Here is a 17,789-nt window from a genome sequence, read left to right on the forward strand (position 1 = left end):
TTAGATTCACTCTCCTGAAGATACAGACGTGTCATTGACTCGCAAGCTAAAAAACCAAAAACTGATTCTGAACCCATTGCCAGTAGAGATTGCCAAAGAAACCCTGCTTTAGGGTTTTCTTGCTGAGGATTAGAACACAGCAACAGAATTACCTGTACTTGTTCAGAAAGAGGCCAAGTCCAATCAGCCTGGATATTTCTGATTGCTTCTGTTACTAAGAAGTGCATGAATCCTTCATTTTTGTCTAACTTGGAAAAAAGAATTCAGCCAAGAGGCACATAGCAAGGGTTGAGTACCAAAGTTGATTGAAGGAAGACAAAATACATTCCTGGAGTGGAGTGGAGTGGAAAACAGTTCTGGGCTGTCCCAGCTGGAAAAAAAACATAGTTGCAGTGTTTATAGAGAGAGACAGTACATTCTGAAAGAGGAGACAGAGTGGGCTGCTTAAAGAAGGAGCCAGCAGCAGCCAGTGCTGAAGGACTCTCTTTATGAGAATCTCAATGATTATTCATGAAAGGGCATGAGGGGGTGTCACTTGCAAGGATATTCCAGGAGGACTCTTTGCATGTGCAAATGCTCTGTGGTTGTACATGCTGCTGCGCATGTCGCATGTCTCAGTATTTAAAATCTCCACCTAGAGATGTGTTTTTTACCATTATAATAATAAGCAAAAGGCTATTCTACAGCAAGTTATTGGAGGAGTGCACAATTTCATCAGTGAAGAAAGTCCTTGCCATGGCTGTTTCTGGGTAGGGACTGACAAGTCCTCTCCAGGGCCTGAAGAGCCCAACCACAGGCCAGAGGCAGCCAGTGTAGCCATTGTCCTTTCTGCTATCAGTGGCAGTGACTCCAAGACTTCTTTTCCCAGGGGCTCCTATGTCTGCTCATTTCTGGCTATCTTCTTACTCTAACCATCCCAGAGCCTATGTGGTATATTTTACATTCAGACAATTGAGTATGAAGGGATCACATAAATCCTCCAGCTCCCCTCACTGCAAATAACCCACTCAAACACCAGAAAATTCACCCAAGAATCATCATCAAATAACCAGCTAAAACACCAAAAAATTCACCAAAGAAACATCAGAATAGTGTAGTATATTGAGAAAAATTACAATTTGAAGAAACTTGAAACAATAAACACATGGAAACTGTCCTCACAGAATGTTCAGAAAATTTCATAGAGAATGAAATTTATGCCATATATTCCAGAAGCATTGCATGGTGATAATAAAATGGTGGAAACAAGTTTTGAAAGTGCTCCCTCAAACCTCATTTCTATATGTTTTTGACAAGAGATAACTTTGCTTTGCCACGTACAATAGTAATACAATTCAAGATGAGATTTGGGTTACAGAATCATTGGGATGTCCCATTTCTTGCCAGAATCCTGTGGCTGGTAATGCTTTTGCCTGAGTTTTGTCTGGGCCAGCTGGGCTCATTCTGCCCACTTGCCTGGCAGGCTGTACTTGACTCACACTAGAGGCCTGGATCCCTCACCTCCCAAGGGTGAGTCAGGTGGTGAGAGATGTGTGAGCAAGTGAGTGTGGGGTCCAGTCACTGTGCACAGCCAGGCATGAGACAGAATTGGGCAGTTCTAGGCACCAGTATGAGGGTCAGCTCCCTGTGAGGCTGCAGCTGGACCAGGTGCACCACAAGCAGCTTCCACAGCTGGCACTGGGGAATGTGGTGCCACCAAGAAGCTTGGAGACCCCAGGAATCACTGGCCCCAAAAAGGGAGTCACAACCCTGGCTCAGTGAGCACCCAGGTTTGAGCTCTCTGAAGAGCTACAGCTCTTCTCTCCTTCCCTTTGTCCACAACATGGCGAGCAAGGGGCAGGATTCAGCCTTGTTTGTGTTACAGCTCTTTAGCCTCACCATTCAGCAGATCCCTAGTTCTTCTCCTGTGTTCAGAAAGAATGAGATATGCAGACAAGTGGAGGGTGAGAAGACAAAAAGGAATATTTTTTAAGCAATAGAACCCATCAGAGAGCTGTACTGGGGCAGCTCCTCTCCCTAGCCAGGTTGTCCCGAAACCTCTTCAGCTCACAGCAGAGAGGGAAGCTCCTTTCTGCAGCTGATAGTCCTGTCCTCTCCTCAGTTCTCACAGAGAGGAGACCCTGGTGAGGGCAGCCCCACTCTGCAGCTGAGAAGAGACCCTGGGGAAGGCAACTCCTCTCTGCAGCAGGTCATCCCTCATCTCCCTGTCCTCTCTCTCTCTGCTCCCTTTATCCTCTGCACAAGTCTGCCTGAGTTCAGAGCCCTTATCGACCTCAGAGGGAAGGAAATGTGCACAGCCATGGGGCAGGCCCAGAAAAGGCCCAAGGTGCCACTCCCGTCAGCAGGACTGGCAGCCCAGCCCACAGCCTTCAGGCCCCGCTGGCCAAAAGGAGGGGCTTCACCAGTGACCTGCCCTCTTCTGCCCAAGAGGCTGTCTGCCTCCCACTGCCGACCATGGCACCCAGACTGCTCATGCCAAGGGGCACCTGTAGGCCGTCAGCAGTTGCCCTCAGCTCATCTTTCCTCTGCGTCCTTGTGCCTGAGGTGGCAGGAGGCTGGTGTGTCAATGCTGCCCTGAGGGTCCACACACGCGGCCAGGCTGTGACGGCACCAGGGCTTGGCCCCAGCTCCACTCTGACATCAGAGTGTGTGCATGGGGACTGGGAGCCAGGAGATGCCCCTTAGAGGGAACATCCCCAGCCCTGCGGGAACAGGGGGCCTTGTTGTCCTTGAGGGTATGGGGTGCAGAGAGGCCTGGATCCTGCTGCAGGCAAGGCGGGGCTGCCACCAGATCCATGGAGCCTGCAGGTAGCCCCTGTCACACCTTCCTGCAGCCTGGGATGGGCACATCCCCTCGCTGGACCCAGAATGGCACGTGGGGCAAGGCTGATGTCTCTGCAAGTTCTTCCTCTAGCACTCAGGGGTACCTGGGGCTTCCCCTTGACTGGAACAGGTTGGGGAGGCACCCTGGGGAGCAGATCACTGACCTGGCCTGACCATGGGGAGCATCAGGCTCAGCGTCCTGCAAGGACAAAATCCTGGGTGGCCTCAAGTAGAGTCTCCTCCTCAGCTTCAGTAACTGGGTGTCCTTGCAGGATGGAACAGTGGCTTTGCTGCTGACCGGGACCCCAAAGCTGGGCCACTTTCAATTCCTACCTGCGGCCCCTGAATCAGGTCCCAGCTCCATGCCCTCCCCACAGCTTCAGGGTAAGAGTAGCAAGGCAGGAATGGTGGAGGCTTCGGGCCTGGGGAGAGTCCCACCTACTGCTGAAGGGTTTAGGGGCAGTGCAGTCTGCTTCCTCAGGGAGTGAAGGCCCTGGGGACATGGGTCACAGGGTCTCACCATGTCCACTGGTCCCGCAGGCACTCCTGCCACTACTGTTTCCAACTTCCTGCTGCAACCAACCACTCTGGACAGCCGCCACTGCCGTCATCACCACCCTCTTATCCTTTTATCCTAAAAGACTAAGGTGAACGTTAGCTGGCTTTCCTAGATTACCAAATCACAGTTAGTGTATTTTTTAACAATTTGTTTCTTCTTTCCTTTTATATCTTTCTTTTACTTTGTTTTTGTTTTTGTTTTTTTTCAGAATCTCCCTCTGACATTCAGGCTAGGATGAGGTGGCATGATCTTGGTTCACTGCAGCCTGGAACTCCCAGGTTCAAGCAATCCTTCCCCCTTCCAACTAACTGGAACTAAATTACTTTCCAAGTAAATAATTATTTTCTGTTGACCAAATTAAATATGATATTCTGGTTGCAATTGCACAACTTTCAATAGTACTGAATTATTATTGGGATATAGAGACATAGTTTGTTCTCAAATCTAGGGACAATGCTGATTTTTACCCAGGAAATTTTAAACTTGTTTTTGTTTTGTTTTGTTTTGATTTGTTTTGAGACAGGGTTTTGCTCATGTTGCCCAGGCTGGAGTGCAATGGTGAGATCTCATCTTGTGCAATCTCTGTCTCCCAGGTTCAAGCAATTCTCCTGCCTCAGCCTCCCAAGTAGCTGAGATTACAGGAGAGCACCACCATGCCCAGATAATTTTGTATTTTTAGTAGAGGTGGGCTTCCTCCATGTTGTTTAGGCTGGTCTCGAATTCCTGACCTCAAGTGATCCACCCAACACTGACTCACAATGTTCTGGGATACAGACATGAGCCACTATGCTCGGATTAAATTTTGAACATTCTGTATTAATAGAACTGTTTTTTCCAAAGTAAATGAGGCACTTTTCTTCTTTGATTTTGAGACGATAAAATTGACTACTTTATGATGAGAAATCTGAAATAATACTTGAGCAATAGCTTATATTTAGGAATTTTGAGGTCACTGTTACCTTTAAAAAGAAGGAGACTTCTCAGAAGCGATGGGTGTCATCACACAAGATAAATGCAAAGGTTGTCATTTCCAGAGGATGGTAAGGATGATGATGAGGGGAATCTTTTGAAGGAACTAGAATTGCTACCCAGTAATTTTCTCAAGTAGTGTAATGCCGTCTTTCATTAAAAGAAGTAGTCTTACTGCTATGCACATTCCTAAATTATACAAATATATATTATTTTAACACAGGGAACATTATCTTCAGAAATAGAATGTGAAGGAGCATGATACAGTGGCTGAGCTTGAGGGGTATATCATTTGGTTCAATCTATAGTGAACCATTTACTAGCTTTGTATTTTTGCAAAAGTTGGTTTATCTCCATTGTTTTAGTCTCTCCACACGTAAGCATCAAAAGGATGTTTATTTTACTGAGCCGAGGTGAGAATTAAATAAAAATATGAAGTATAGAAGCCCTTAGTACAATTCTGAGTTCAGAGAAAAATGCTCATGTTTATTGCAGCATGGCGAGAATCCTGTTCCTGGAAACACTAAGGCACATAAGGAGTGAGGGCCTGTCAGAGCTGCGGGAGAGTGTGGATTCATGCAGAACTTTATGTGCACAGTTGTACTTTGAAGTCCATTCTCAATCTTAGATGTTACAGTTATATTAGCATAAAGCTAATAATTACATAAATGTAGAATTATATGTTTAATATTACATGATTACATCAATGATGCAATGCATAATTTTTCCATAGGGTTCTCTTTCCTGAATATTCTGGAAAGTATTAGCAAAGTATTCTTATAATTTCCCTTATGATAAGCAAGACAAGCATAAGGGTAAAGGGCCATAGCCTATATCAAGTGACTCATAATGGAAACCAGGAATGGGAGATTCAACATTCTTCAAATGAAATATTACTTATTTTAAAGCAGAGTTGTGTCAACAGCTGACTTTGAGTCCTTAATTGATCTCTCAGACCCATGAATACTTTGGTTGCACAGTTGACCTTTTCACATTGTTAGGGTAAGCTCTACACAAAGGCACCTTCAGACCCCGCATTGCACATAGGTGCCCTGCAAGCCCCTTGCCTGTGTGTGTCCAGGAGGTGCCACTAAACTTGGGAGCAGCATTAGGAGACACACTTGATAAAACCCTTTGACTCAGATAATATTAACAAACTTTCAATTTCCTTCAACTTATTAAAGACATCCCTACCTGGAAATAGGTACAGATTAAACTCTCTAGTCAACAGCTGTCATTCTGTTATATCATCAGATACCCAGGGCTGGTATTCCTTGAGGTGTCCACAGAATCACAGCATTTTCCAGTACTGTATTGAAAACATGAATCAAACTGCCTTCATTCCAACTGTGAGGCAGGAAGTAATTTTCCCAAATCTACAACATTCAGATGTGGTGCAATAAGAACCAGATTAAAGCTCTCTTGATTTGCAACCGTGTTGACTCCATCACTTTTATTCCTAAAACACTCACACACTCACTGCTGTCAAGTGAGAAATGAATGCTCTTACAAGGCTCAAACTTGTGAAGACATCACTTACCAGCACAGAGCTGGTTCACAGTAGGGTCCCAATTAAAGTGTTTCACATGTAACTGGATGAAGCCTTTCTAGTACTAAATTAAAACAATCTTTTAGAGAAGGAAATTCTGTTTCAGAAGAGGACCTTCACACAGCATCTCTGAGTAGCAACTGGTGATGCTATTGACCTCAGATGCTAATTGGTTCTCCAACATGAGATTAACCAATCCAGGAACAAGGACATCAGTAGCTGCCTCCCTATAATTTGAAAAGGGGATAGAGGGGAGTCATAGTTCTTCCTGAGTGAGACTTCTCTGGTGCTTTGGCCCTTGGTCCTGTCCTGTTCTCCAGCATGGTGTGTCTGAGGCTCCCTGGAGGCTCCTGCATGGCAGCACTGACGGTGACACTGATGGTGATGAGCTCCCCACTGGCTTTGGCTGGGGACACCCGATGTAAGTGCACATTGTGGGTGCTAAGCTACTATGGGGTGGGGAATACAGGGAATTTTTGTTAACACTGTGCCCAGGCCATATCCATTAACAATTTCTGATGTTTTCTTCAGAGATTGCCCATCTTTATCATTCGATCCCAAATTATTTCCACCACAAAAGAAGCTTGGCTACTGGCCCTCTCCATGAGACTTGTGTAAAGGGGCCAAAATACAGGCCATTTCTTCTCAAATTTCCACCAAGAAAACCATTGCATCAAATTTCCTTGGGGTCTTTAGAGGATTTAGAAATAAGGATGCTAAAATAAATTCCCCATACAGCACAGCCATTTATTATGTTGACTTATGTAACACAAAAGGAGGTTTTTATTCTGATAGTATTGTGGGAGTCAAGGGAATACAAGGGGTCTGTCCTAGATGATCCTGTGTTACATCCTCCACAGGACCTTTGGTGTTGACCTCTCTTCCTCGTAATTGAGGATGTACCCGGGGATCTCCTGATTATCTCCTTTCTTTTCTTTCTGAAATCCAATGTTTATAAATCCTGGATCCCTGTAGTGTATGTAGGTTCTCTGACAAAGTTGATACTTAGTGCACTTACTTTCTTATGGGGAAACATCCCTGGAGCTGAAGCTGAGGTCTTTAGTACTTGGAGTCACCCTACAGGTAAAGAGCATTTATGAGGTATTCTTTGGTGCCTAAGAACTTAAGGCATCCTCTGAAAACCTGGCCCAGGTTAGTTTTTGATGAATCTGTTTTAAGCTTTCTATACTAGTTTCTCCTCCATCTCCTACATGCTCTAACTAGGCATGACAAGAAGAGACTCAACTAACATAGGATAAATTATATGAAATTTTATTTTTGTAAGTCAAAAATGGTCAAATATCAGAAATTTCATAATGTGTGGGGTTGTAGAGAGAATGGGGCCATTGTTCACATCTCATAGGGCTGAAAGTCAATGAGCAAGTCCTGAGAACTCGTTGTCTTACTGGAGTCTGGTTGTAAATTTCATAGGTTTACCCATCATGCCCTCAGCTTTCCTTAATTAGTCATGTCTGCTTACCTCTTCCTCCAATTTCTCTCTATTTTTTCCCCAGATATGTTGCCATCATTTCCAGAAATCTCTTAAGGTTACACAGCACTAGCATTATGAGATCCACTGAAAGAGATAATTTTTTTTTTTTTTTTTTTGAGACAAGGCCTGGCTCCATAACCCAGGCTGTAGTGCAGTTGTGTGATCTCGGCTCACTGCAACCTCTGCCTTTAAGGCTCAAGCGATCCTTCCTCCTCAGCCTCCAGAGTAGCAAAGACTACAGGCAGGCAAACATACCTAGCCCCAGCTCATTTTTGTAATTTTGGTAAACACCAGATTTTGCCATGTTACCCAGGCTGGCCTTAAGCTCCTGGACTCAAGCAATCCTCCTGCCTTGGACTCCCAACGTGCTACGATTATATGTGTGACCCACCACACCCAAGCAAAAAGAGATGAATCTTAATCACAAAATTTTAGACTGGCACAATGGCTCACAGCTGTAATACCAGCACTTTAGGAGGCCGAGACAGGCAGATCATGAGGTCAAGAGATTGAGACCATCATCGCTAACATGATGAAACCTTGTCTCTACTAAAAATCACAAAAATTAGGTGGGCATGGTGGCCTGTGCCTGTAATCCCAGCTACTCAGGAGACTGAGGCAGGAGAATCACTTGAACCCAGGAGACAGATGTTGCAGTGAGCCAAGATTGCGCCACTGCACTACAGCCTGGCAACACAGTGAGACACCAACTCAAAAAAAATTCTTTTTTCTTAAATCACTGTTTCTCTATCTGTGAATTCTACCAAATAGAAAGAAGAGAAAGGAGAAGTTTGCCTGTATTCTCACAGGGAAGAGAAGGGGTAGAGTTTGACATTAAAATGAAAGGGTGCTGGAGCTTCAGGCCCTTCTCGCTGTCCAGGATCCCCACAGTGATTGGTTCCCAGAACCCTGGTTTATTCATGCAAATCACACTTATTTTTCTCAGCAGCAACTATTAACTAAGCTCCCCTCTAGGTTCAAATCATTCTATTTGATTAAGACAGAGAGGTTGGGAGGCTGAGGCGGATGAATCACGAAGGCAAAAGATCGAGACCATCCTGGTCAACGTGGTGAAACCCCGTCTCTACTAAAAATACAAAAATTAGCTGGGCATGGTGGCACACACCTGCAGTCCCAGGTACTCGGGAGGCTGAGGCAGGAGAATTGCTTGAACCCAAGAGGCTGAGGTTGCCCTGAGCCAACATTGGGCCATTGCACTCCAGCCTGAATAACAAGAGCAAAACTCCGTTTAAAAAAAAAAAAAAAAAAAAAAAAAAAGACAGAGAGGGTCCCTACTCTCAAGGAAGTTACGCAACAGTACAGGAGGCAGACAATAACCCACTACACATTTAACAAACATGAAACTGTTAGAGAAAATACATCACATTTGTGAAAAAGAGAGAAATGGATTCACCTAACTTTAGTTTATATGTTTAGGGAGCTCTACCTGAGCTCATTTTCATTTTCATTCATGTTGCATTTATCATTTTAAAAGTTCTATATGTCTATCATAGCATATGTCGAAGAACACAAGGAAGTATTAAGTCATTCCTTTTTCTAAGGTTTCACTAGCAAGTGGGGCTAGGGTTGCCACATAAAATACAGGTTCCTAGTTAAATCTGAATTTAAGATATGCAACCATAATTTAATGGCAATCCAGATATAACAGGCATCCTCTGATTTTATTTGCCAAATTTGTCAACCCAATGTGAGACACGTGAGCATGGATTAGAGGGCTAACCATGGAAGACACAGTGACAGCAACTTCACACAAGTTTATTTTTTAACTTTCTCTCTGTAAAGGAAGTGCTTAGATAATTTAAGAATAAAAAGATAGACATTGTTTGATCCAGGGTGCACTCTTCTCTGCCATCATATCTAAAGGGCAAAGGGAACTTTGTGAAGAAGGTCTTACTCGAAGTCTGGGGACCTGCTCATTTTTTTGTAAACTGTCTGTGTGAGAATGTCATTTTCTTGGTTTCTCCCTTTCTGTGGGGACTTGACTACAAAAGGAGAGTTCTACCTCCGGACAAGGCTGGTAATTTGAATCCTACTAATGTTGTTAGGAGTGGCAGGCTGAAATAAATGAGTTAGTTGGGGAATTAAGAATAAAATAACTGCGCCGGGCGCGGTGGCTCAAGCCTGTAATCCCAGCACTTTGGGAGGCCGAGGCGGGTGGATCACGAGGTCGAGAGATCGAGACCATCCTGGTCAACATGGTGAAACCCCGTCTCTACTAAAAGTGCAAAAAATTAGCTGGGCATGGTGGCGCGTGCCTGTAATCCCAGCTACTCAGGAGGCTGAGGCAGGAGAATTGCCTGAACCCAGGAGGCGGAGGTTGCGGTGAGCCGAGATCGCGCCATTGCACTCCAGCCTGGGTAACAAGAGTGAAACTCCGTCTCAAAAAAAAAAAAAAAAAAAAAAAAAAAAAAAAAAAAAAGAATAAAATAACTGTACTTGTGATTCATTACTACAGATAATTAGTGGACCAGATTTTTTTCAGACGGTCACACCCATGGTTCCTACCCAGGAATAGTTCACCACTCTTCCCGTCCCTCCCATCACCCTTGGGGAATGTGTGGCAATGTTTGGAACAATTTTTTGGTGTCACAAAAGGTGTTTCGTCTGATATTTAATGAGTAGAAGCCAGGGACACTGCTATAGAACCGGCTGTGTTCACAACAGCCTCTGTCACCAACAAAGAATCATCTGTTCCAAAATGTCAACAGTTCTGAGGCTGAGCGCACTGGTTCACACTGGGCTCTTCCTGAAAATTCTAGACTCACATCTTCTATACACTCACTGCCCCATTCAGTTCTTGATGGTTTATTTTTGCTTGTTTCATTACAAAAAACTAGACAGTTGCATAAATTCAACCACTTTCCTGTTGGATCCGTTTATCAGGGCAAGTTCAATACCTTCATATTTATTTTTCCCCTTATGCAGTATTTTTCACCATTTTCATGAGTTATTGGTCATCAGTGTCTCTATTAACTTTTCACAACTTGCCCCCTTCTAAGTCACAAACAGCGATGCTGCTGCAATTACTTTTCGCTAAGATGCCTCAGATTTCCGTGGTGATTCCACATTTGATATTATTCACAGTGTAAGGCTCCTTGTTTGGCACAAGGTCGTCACTAAGGAAGTGCTCACAGGGTGAACGCGGTGGGGCTGTAGAAGGAACGGGCAAAGCCTGCGGGATGAGGGAAGGGGCGGATTGTGTGTCTGGGCGGAGGCTCCCAGGGGGCGGCGGCGCGGGCTGCGGGGCGGGGCGGATCCTCCTCCAGCTCCTGCTCCGAGGTCTCCAGAACAGGCTGGAGGCAGGAGGGGGCCAAAGACTTGGGATCAGAGATTTTTTTCGCCTCCCCCCCCCCAGCCCCCGTCCGCCTCAGGAAGACGGAGGATGAACCCCGGGGCTGCGGGGCCGGGATTGCGGGTGGGGCCGGTCAGGGTTCCCAGAGCCCGCACCCCGCCCCGGGAGCCCCGATGGCGGCGTCGCTGTCGGTGTCTGTCCCGGAGGCCGCCCCCGTGACCGGATCGTTCGTGTCCCCACAGCTCGTTTCTTGAAGCAGGATAAGTATGAGTGTCATCACCTCAACGGGACGGAGCGGGTGCGGTACCTGGACAGATACATCTATAACCAGGAGGAGATCGCGCGCTTCGACAGCGACGTGGGGGAGTTCCGGGCGGTGACGGAGCTGGGGCGGCCTAGCGCGGAGTACTTCAACAGCCAGGAGGACTTCATGGAGCGGAAGCGGGCCGCGGTGGACAGGTTCTGCAGACACAACTACCAGATTTTAGAGAGCTTCCTGGTGCCGCGGAGAGGTGAGCGCGCGGGGCGGGGCCTCCCTGTGAGCTGTCAGTCAGAGAGAGAGAGAGAGAGACAGAGACTGACAGACTGAGAGACTGAGAGAGAGAGACAGAGACTGAGACCCACAGAGACTGAGAGAGACTGAACCAGAGACCGAGAGAGAGACCTAGAGAGACCTGTAGAGAGACTGAGAGAGACTCAGAGAGACTGAGAGACTGAGAGAGAGACCGAAAGAGAGACATGGAGAGACGGAGAGAGAGACAGGGAGACTGAGAGAGACCCTGAGAAGCTGAGAGAGGCTGAGAACGACTGAGAGACCGAGAAAGAGACTGACAGAGACTCAGAGAGACGACTGAGAGAGACTGAGACTGAGAGAGAGACTGAGAGATTGAGACAGAAACTGAGAGAGAGACTCAGAGAGACTCAGAGAGAGACTGAGAGACAGAGAGAGACTGAGATTGAGAGAGACCGAGAAAGAATCAGAGAGAATCAAACAGAGACTGAGAGAGATGAGCGAGAGACGAGCGAGAGAGACTCAGAGAGACAAAGAGAGACTGACAGAGACTGAGAGAGACTCAGACACAGAGAGAGAGCGGGCGCCATCTGTGAGCGTTTAGAGTCCTCTCCATCCTGAGCAGGGAGCTCTGAGGACACAGGTGTGTGTAGAGTGTGGATTTGTGTGTGAGGCTGTTGTGGGAGGGGAGGCAGGAGGGGGCTTCTTCCTGTCCTGGAGGCCTCTGTGGGGAGGCGACATGGGAGGTGGCTGCAGGGGCTGGAGAGGGAGGAGACCTGGATTGTCCTGGGTCCTTAGAGATGCAGGAAGGGAAATGTGAGGTGTGTGTGGCTGGGTGAGGGTTCAGGGGAGGAGAGCTGAGGGTGTGGGAGGTTTGGGATAGTGCGAGGAGGCCAGTTCCAGACTGTCCCTGCACACGCCCTTCATGCAGCCTCTGAAATCAAAGTGTGCGGTGTTTGTTTGCAAAAGCATCAAATTAATTTCTAGGGGAGCTGAGGAGACCTCTGAGGCACCTCTGAAGCTTCTTTAGGTCGAAATTTTTTACTATTTTTTTGTTTAGTTAATGTGTATATTTTTACATAGTTGAAATGACTCTGAAACTATCTTGTTGAATAAAGTTATAACACATTTTTACTGGCCGGGCATAATCCAGCAGTTTTGGGAGGCCGAGGCTAGTGGACCACGAGCTCAAGAGATCAAGACCATCCTGGACAATATGGTGAAACCCCGTCTCTACTAAAAATACAAAAATTAGCTGGGCATGGTGGTGTATGCCTGTAGTCCCTGCTACTCGGGAGACTGAGGCAGGAGAAGCGCTTGAACCCAGGAGTCACAGATTGAGATGAGCCAAGATTGCACTCCAATTTCAGCGACAGAGTGGAAAAAAAAAATTGTTACTATTTTATTATAATGCTAATACTTTTCTAGTAATTACATATCATTATTATTATCATTTGAAATGGAATTTCACTCTGACACCAGGCAGGAGTGCAGTGGCACAATCTTGGGTCACTGCTACCTCCGCCTCCCAGGTTCAAGTAATTCTCCTGCCTCAGCCTCATGAGTAGCTGGCACTACAGACGCGCACCACCACGCCCAGCTAGATTAATATTTTTACTAGAGACAGGGTTTCACCATGTTGGCCATGCTGTTCTCGAATTCCTGACCTCCTGATCTGCCGGCCTCGGTCTCCTAAAGTGCTGGGATTACAGGCGTGAGCCACTGCTCCAGCCATATATATATATATGTATATGTATATATGTATATATGTATATATATATGTATAAAAGCTTTATATATATAAGCCTTATATATAGTATATATATATATATATATATATATATATATATGCCTTATATATAGTTGTGACACAACTTACCTCCCTTTATCTTTAGTGACTTTTATTTTGACACTCACCAAAACGGAAAATGTATGTTTCTGGTTAGTTTTTAATTTATATATTTGTAATTTGTAATTCTTTTGAATTATTTTCACCTATTCATTGCCCAATTATAATGGCTGTTCTAAGAATTCCCTGTCGTATTTGGGAGGTAATGGACAATGATCTATTGTCTGTTATGTCCAGGGCTTAGTATTTTTCTCAGTGAATTTCTGGGTTCTTTGTACTGTAAGACTAGTAACACTTTACTGATATTTGATTCAGCATTTTCTCCATTTTGTGGTCTGTATGTTGATTTTGAAAATTGTTTTCCATGTTAAGAATTTGAACATTTTTATTTGATAAAACATATTACAAAATTTGTATTAATGATTCACAATCCATCTTAAATCTACCTTTTTGTGGTGGTATTGTTATTTCCAGGTTTCTGCTTCCTTCTTTAAAAAAATTGTATTTATTGAGAGTTTGCTAGTGTCAAGGATTTTCCTAGGCATAAGCACCCCAACTAATGAGTCCCAGACCCTGCCTTGACCCAAATGTCATTCTGGAAAGAAAAATCACTTTACAATGACAGGTCTCTAATAGTTATGCTTGTTTTGCACAGGAGATGCATTGATCAGCTAAATGTAAATGTAAGAGCTTTCAAAACGAAAATGACTTTCCTTCATCCTCTCTGCTTTAGGACTCATGCCTTTCTAGGAAATTAAAGATTTGGAGAATCATTTCTGTCTGTCTCACCTTCCCAGGTGCAGAACCATTTCTGTGGTGTTGTAAGGTGTGAGTGCATGGCGGAAGGATTCCTAAACATTCATCCTTGGTTTCCTCATGTAACTTACTCTGTCGCTTTATCTTTCTAGATTGCTTTAATCATGTTTTTCTCTCCAGGTGTACAAGGATGATAAATAGATGCCAAGTGGAGCATCCAAGTGTGATGAGCCCTCTCACAGTGGAATGCAATGAGAAGCTTTCTGACCTAAACATTGAATGCTATCTTCAGTCATTGTTTTATATATTGATATGCATTAATCACATAAAACCCCTAGTGGTAAATTAGTATAATTATCTTCCATTATAGGTGAGAAAGTCGAGACAGAGAAGAATTGAAAACCTCTTCCAGGATCAACCGGTAAAAGGAAGTCCTTGGATTTGAACCAGACAACCTGGCTCAAAAATCAGTTTTAATTAATACACTCTGTACTTTCAAAGATTTTTGAACACTTTGACAATGCATGCCAATTTTAAGCTATGAAGAAACAAACACCATTTTCACAAGATCTCACAAATCTAATGGGTCCCCCCTATAAAGATTAAATTCCAGGCTGATGTCACTGTGAGGCCACATGGCTGCTGTGCTGGAGGCCTGGTCAAGGCCAGAGTCTGGGTTTACAGAGAAGCAACAAACAGCCAAACAAGGAGACGTGCTCTGTCCTCCTGACTCGTTCCCTCTCCCTTTTGTTCTCCTAGTCCAGCCTAAGGTGACTGTGTATCCTGCAAAGACCCAGCCCCTGCAGCACCACAACCTCCTGGTCTGCTCTGTGAGTGGGTTCTATCCAGGCAGCATTGAAGTCAGGTGGTTCCGGAACGACCAGGAAGAGAAGGCTGGGGTGGTGTCCACAGGCCTGATCCAGAATGGAGACTGGACCTTCCAGACCCTGGTGATGCTGGAAACAGTTCCTCAGAGTGGAGAGGTTTACACTTGCCAAGTGGAGCACCCAAGCGTGACGAACCCTATCACAGTGCAATGGAGTGAGCAGCTTTCTGACTTCATGAATTTCTCACCCACCAAAACAGGACTCTACTAATCCCTGAGAGTCAGGTTTCTCCTCTCCCATATAGGATTTGCAATTGCTCCATGTTCCAATCTCCATCAGCACAGGTCACTGGGGGGAGCCCTGTAATAGTTTCTAGAAACAACTGTAGCCCATGGGAAGCAGTCATGCCTGCCAGACAGAAGAGGCTGTCCCTTTTTTAAACCTCCCCATGATGTCACAGACAAGGTCACCTTCTGTCTCTGAGTTCCAGGCCCTGTTCCGAGACTGTGTTTCTCGTGGTGTTGCTGTGAGTCGTTTGCTGTGATCTGAGAAGAGGGGAACTGTAGGGGCCTTCCTAATATCAGGGGAGTCCACTCTCAGCTCTGCCTTTATGAGCTCTGTCACTCTAGAGAAAATACTTAACCTCACTGAGTCTCAGGTTTTCTGTTGATCAGGTGGTGAAGTCAGGCCTTACATCAAAGCTGTAATATTTGAATGGGTTTGACGCCTGAACCTTCTAACTGTTCAGTGTGATTTGAAAACATTTTTTCCTCCAGAAATGGCCAGTTATTTTAGTTCTTGCAGGGCAGCCTTCTTCCCCATGTTCAAAGCTCTGAATCTCAGGGTCTGAATTAAAGACATTCAATTTAGGGTAAAAGTCACTAAACCTGGCTTCCTCTCTCAGGAGCACAGTCTGAATCTGCACAGAGCAAGCTGCTGAGTGGAGTCGGGGGCTTTGTGCTGGGCCTGCTCTTCCTTGGCGCAGGGCTGTTCATCCACTTCAGGAATCAGAAAGGTGAGGAGCCTTTGGTAGCTGGCCCTCTCCATAGGCTTTTCTGGAGGAGGAAATATGGATTTGCTCAGGATAGTTCTCAGCATATGTGGGCCTGGATAAGTCTTTCTTTCCCCAAATGACCTCCAATGTCCTGCAAATCCAGAAATCATCAGGGCATGGTCACTATGTGAAAGCATAATAGCTAGTGGCCTGCAGAGTTATGAGGAAGATTAACAAGTAGGGGTCCTTGGTTTGAGAACCTGGAATAAATTACAGAAGAGTCACTACGTCTAATGCAATTACACTGGATCCTGTGACAGACACTTCATGCTTCGAGGGTCACATGGTCTGTTTCTGGTTGGTGTAGGTTGTGGTGTTAGATAAATCTCAGGTGGGAGATCTGGGGTTGGGACATTGTGCTGGAAGACTGATTTGCTTCCATATCTTTGAAGTGTATATCTTTTCCTCTTTTCCCCAGGACGCTCTGGACTTCAGCCAACAGGTAATACCTTTTATCCTCTTTTTGAAACAGTCAGTTTCCCTAGAATGATGGTAGAGGTGATAAGGCTTGAGACACAAATCATAGAAAATACTTTGGATTCAAATTTGTAATCAGACAATTTACACCAAAACTCCTTCTCTCCACTTAGAAAAGGCCTGTGCTCTGCCATATTGGCTCAGGGAGACTCAGGAACTTGTTTTTCTTCTTCCTGCAGTGCTCTCATCTGAGCCCTTGAAAGAGGGGAAAAGAAGCTATTAGTAGAGCCAGGTCTGAACAGAACACTTTCCTCTGTCTCTGCAGGACTCCTGAGCTGAAGGGAAGATGACCACATTCAAGGAAGAATCTTCTGCCCCAGCTTTATAGGATGAAAAGCTTTCCCACTTGGCTCTTACTCTTCCACAATAGAGAGCTTTCTCAGGACCTGGTTGCTACTGGTTCAGCAACTCTGCAGAAATGTCCTTCCTTGTGGCTTCCTCACCTCCTGCCCTTGGCCTGAAGTCCCAGCATTGATGGCATTTCCTCATCTTCAACTTTTATGCTCCCCTTTACCTAACCCTTCATGCCTGCCATGCATCTGTACTCACTCTGTGCCACAAACACATTACATTATTAAATTTTTCTCAGACATGGAGTTAAAAATTGTGTGGTCTATTTGGCTCCAAGGAAAAAAATATATATAAAGAAAAGGAAAGGCTGGGCTCGGTGACTCACGCCTGTAATCCCAGTGTTTTGGGAGGCTGCTGCAGGCAGAAATTGAGATCAGAATATTGAGACCATCTTGACCAATATTTTGAAACCCTGTCTCTACTAAAAATACAAAAATTAGTTGGGCATGGTGGTGCGTCCCTGTAATTCAGCTACTCAGAAGGCTAAGGCAGGAGAATTGCTTGAACCAGGGAGTCAGACTTTGCACTGTGCCAAGATGGCCCAGCTGCACTCCAGCCTGGTGACAAAGCCAGACTCAGTCTCAAATAATGAAAAAAGAAAGAATAAAGAAAAAGAGAAGATTATTTCCTAGTAGAATAATGGTTTTCATGTATATGTCATAAGTATGTGAGGTGATGTGTATATTAAATAGCTTGATTTAGACATTCCACACTATAAGCATATATCAAAACATCATGCTGTACAAGATGAAGATACTATACAGCTTTTACCTGTTAATTAAAAAAGTAAACCCAACGTTTTAAAAGGCAATGCATGAAAACTGAGAACAAACTCTAACAACAGAAACAAACTTGCCAACATGAGACGAGAAACCAGCCAGCAAGTCCATCAGAACGCTTTCTTAACCTCGTCCACAATATTGTGTATCTATAACTAAATTAGTACATAGTTTTTCATTCCAAAGCCTTCAATAATACCGTCCTCTCAAAAGACTTGTACAGATTTCAGAGAAAGACAAATTTAGACGATGGAGGGTTATTCATTGGTTCTGAAAATCAGTTTCAAGTGTGTCCAATCTAAAAGTACATAATCAATTCAAAAGTTTATTTCAAAGTAATAATCATTTGAGCATAATTTCTCTACTGTCAGAGACAATTGTTACTTTATTTTCAATCAAACTTAATGTTTATTTTATGCATATAAGTCACCAAGACCTAATGCTATTATCATCAGTATTTTATGCATATTTTATTTTTAG

The 17,789-nt window shown here is 44.7% G+C and overlaps 1 protein-coding gene across 1 annotated transcript; it reads left to right on the forward strand.

The window, feature by feature from the left end:
- Positions 1 to 6,145: 6,145 nt before the first annotated feature.
- On the forward strand, positions 6,146 to 16,783 carry LOC101052977 (HLA class II histocompatibility antigen, DRB1 beta chain). Its single transcript, XM_039467658.2, has 6 exons — positions 6,146 to 6,321; positions 10,948 to 11,217; positions 14,581 to 14,862; positions 15,553 to 15,663; positions 16,121 to 16,144; positions 16,445 to 16,783. Exons 1-6 carry the CDS (start codon positions 6,222 to 6,224, stop codon positions 16,456 to 16,458), a joined length of 801 nt encoding a protein of 266 aa, XP_039323592.2. The 5' UTR covers positions 6,146 to 6,221; the 3' UTR covers positions 16,459 to 16,783.
- The last annotated feature ends 1,006 nt before the right edge of the window (positions 16,784 to 17,789 follow it).

The sequence above is a fragment of the Saimiri boliviensis genome, chromosome 4 (genome assembly GCF_048565385.1).
Source record: "Saimiri boliviensis isolate mSaiBol1 chromosome 4, mSaiBol1.pri, whole genome shotgun sequence".
Taxonomy (NCBI): domain Eukaryota; kingdom Metazoa; phylum Chordata; class Mammalia; order Primates; family Cebidae; genus Saimiri; species Saimiri boliviensis.